Genomic DNA, 924 nt, shown 5'->3' with positions numbered 1-924 from the left:
CGGATTCTTTACTTCCCTCCTCCCTCCCTCCCTCCCTCCCTCCCTCCCCACTCACCTTCAATGACTCTGCCAAGGTGGTTCGCGCGTGCGCCAATGTCCATGCCTGCAGATATAAGAATGTGCCTTTCCCTTCCCCGCCGCTGCTCGGTTGCTCCAGCGTGTAAAATGTCCTCCCTTCCTCCCTCCCTCCTTCCCTCCCCTCCTCCCTCCCTACCTCGTCCAAGCCTACGGGCGACGGAACGAGAGGCGCGTGCGGACACACGGGAAGGAAAAAAGGCGGGACGGTGCCTCCCTTCCTTTCTGTGTCCCCTTCACCGAGGCCCCCCGACGTCGAGGAAGGGGCAGCGGAGGGCTTGAGGGCAGAGGCGCCCGTCTGGGCGATGGCGGCGGGGGGAAAGACGGGGAGGGCGGCAGCGGCAGAGGAGGACGAGGGGGAGGAAGGGGGGTGAGGAAGCTGCAAGAGTTCTCGCGGAGGACCGGTCGGGGAAGGAGTCGGCTTCCTCTTCTTCGTCCTCCCCGCCCGCCGTGCCTCGCCAGCCCGCGCCTCGTCCTCCCCCCGGTCTTCGACCTCCCCAAGACTCCCGCGCTTCCTCTTTCTCTCGGTTACCCCCTCTTGCCCCCCTCCCTCCCCGACGGGCAAGGGGAACATGTGCACGTCCACCAAGAGCGCCTTCTTCGCAGCTGTTAGCCTGGAGGCTTCTGCCTCCTGTCTCGAGGAGAGTCAGAGGGGAGGAAGGGAAGGCAAGGCAAAGGGAAGGGGAGATGTCAGCACAGGAGCCTCCCGGCCTGGGGGAAAAGCTACCCGGACTTTCCTCGTCCTTAGCCCAACCCCAACCCCAACCCTCGTCCAGAACCTGATCCTAACGCTACCCCTGCCTGTGGACGACGAACGGGAGACACACGACGCCGAACCAAGCCCTCGCC

General features: G+C 65.2%; 1 protein-coding gene across 1 annotated transcript in view; it reads right to left on the bottom strand.

The window, feature by feature from the left end:
• The window catches only part of NGA_0163600 (uncharacterized protein), a gene marked incomplete at both ends in the record, with an annotated part of 8,101 nt that overhangs the window by 2,195 nt on the left and 4,982 nt on the right, over positions 1-924 (bottom strand). Inside the window, one exon of the mRNA XM_005854310.1 lies at positions 56-706. Within this exon, the coding sequence (XP_005854372.1) occupies positions 56-706 (651 nt within the window). The remainder of the gene's footprint in view (positions 1-55; positions 707-924) is intronic.

Source organism: Nannochloropsis gaditana (assembly GCF_000240725.1).
Source record: "Nannochloropsis gaditana CCMP526 unplaced genomic scaffold scaffold548, whole genome shotgun sequence".
In the NCBI taxonomy this organism is placed as follows: Eukaryota; class Eustigmatophyceae; order Eustigmatales; family Monodopsidaceae; genus Microchloropsis; species Microchloropsis gaditana.
This window is presented reverse-complemented; position numbering and strand designations above follow the sequence as displayed.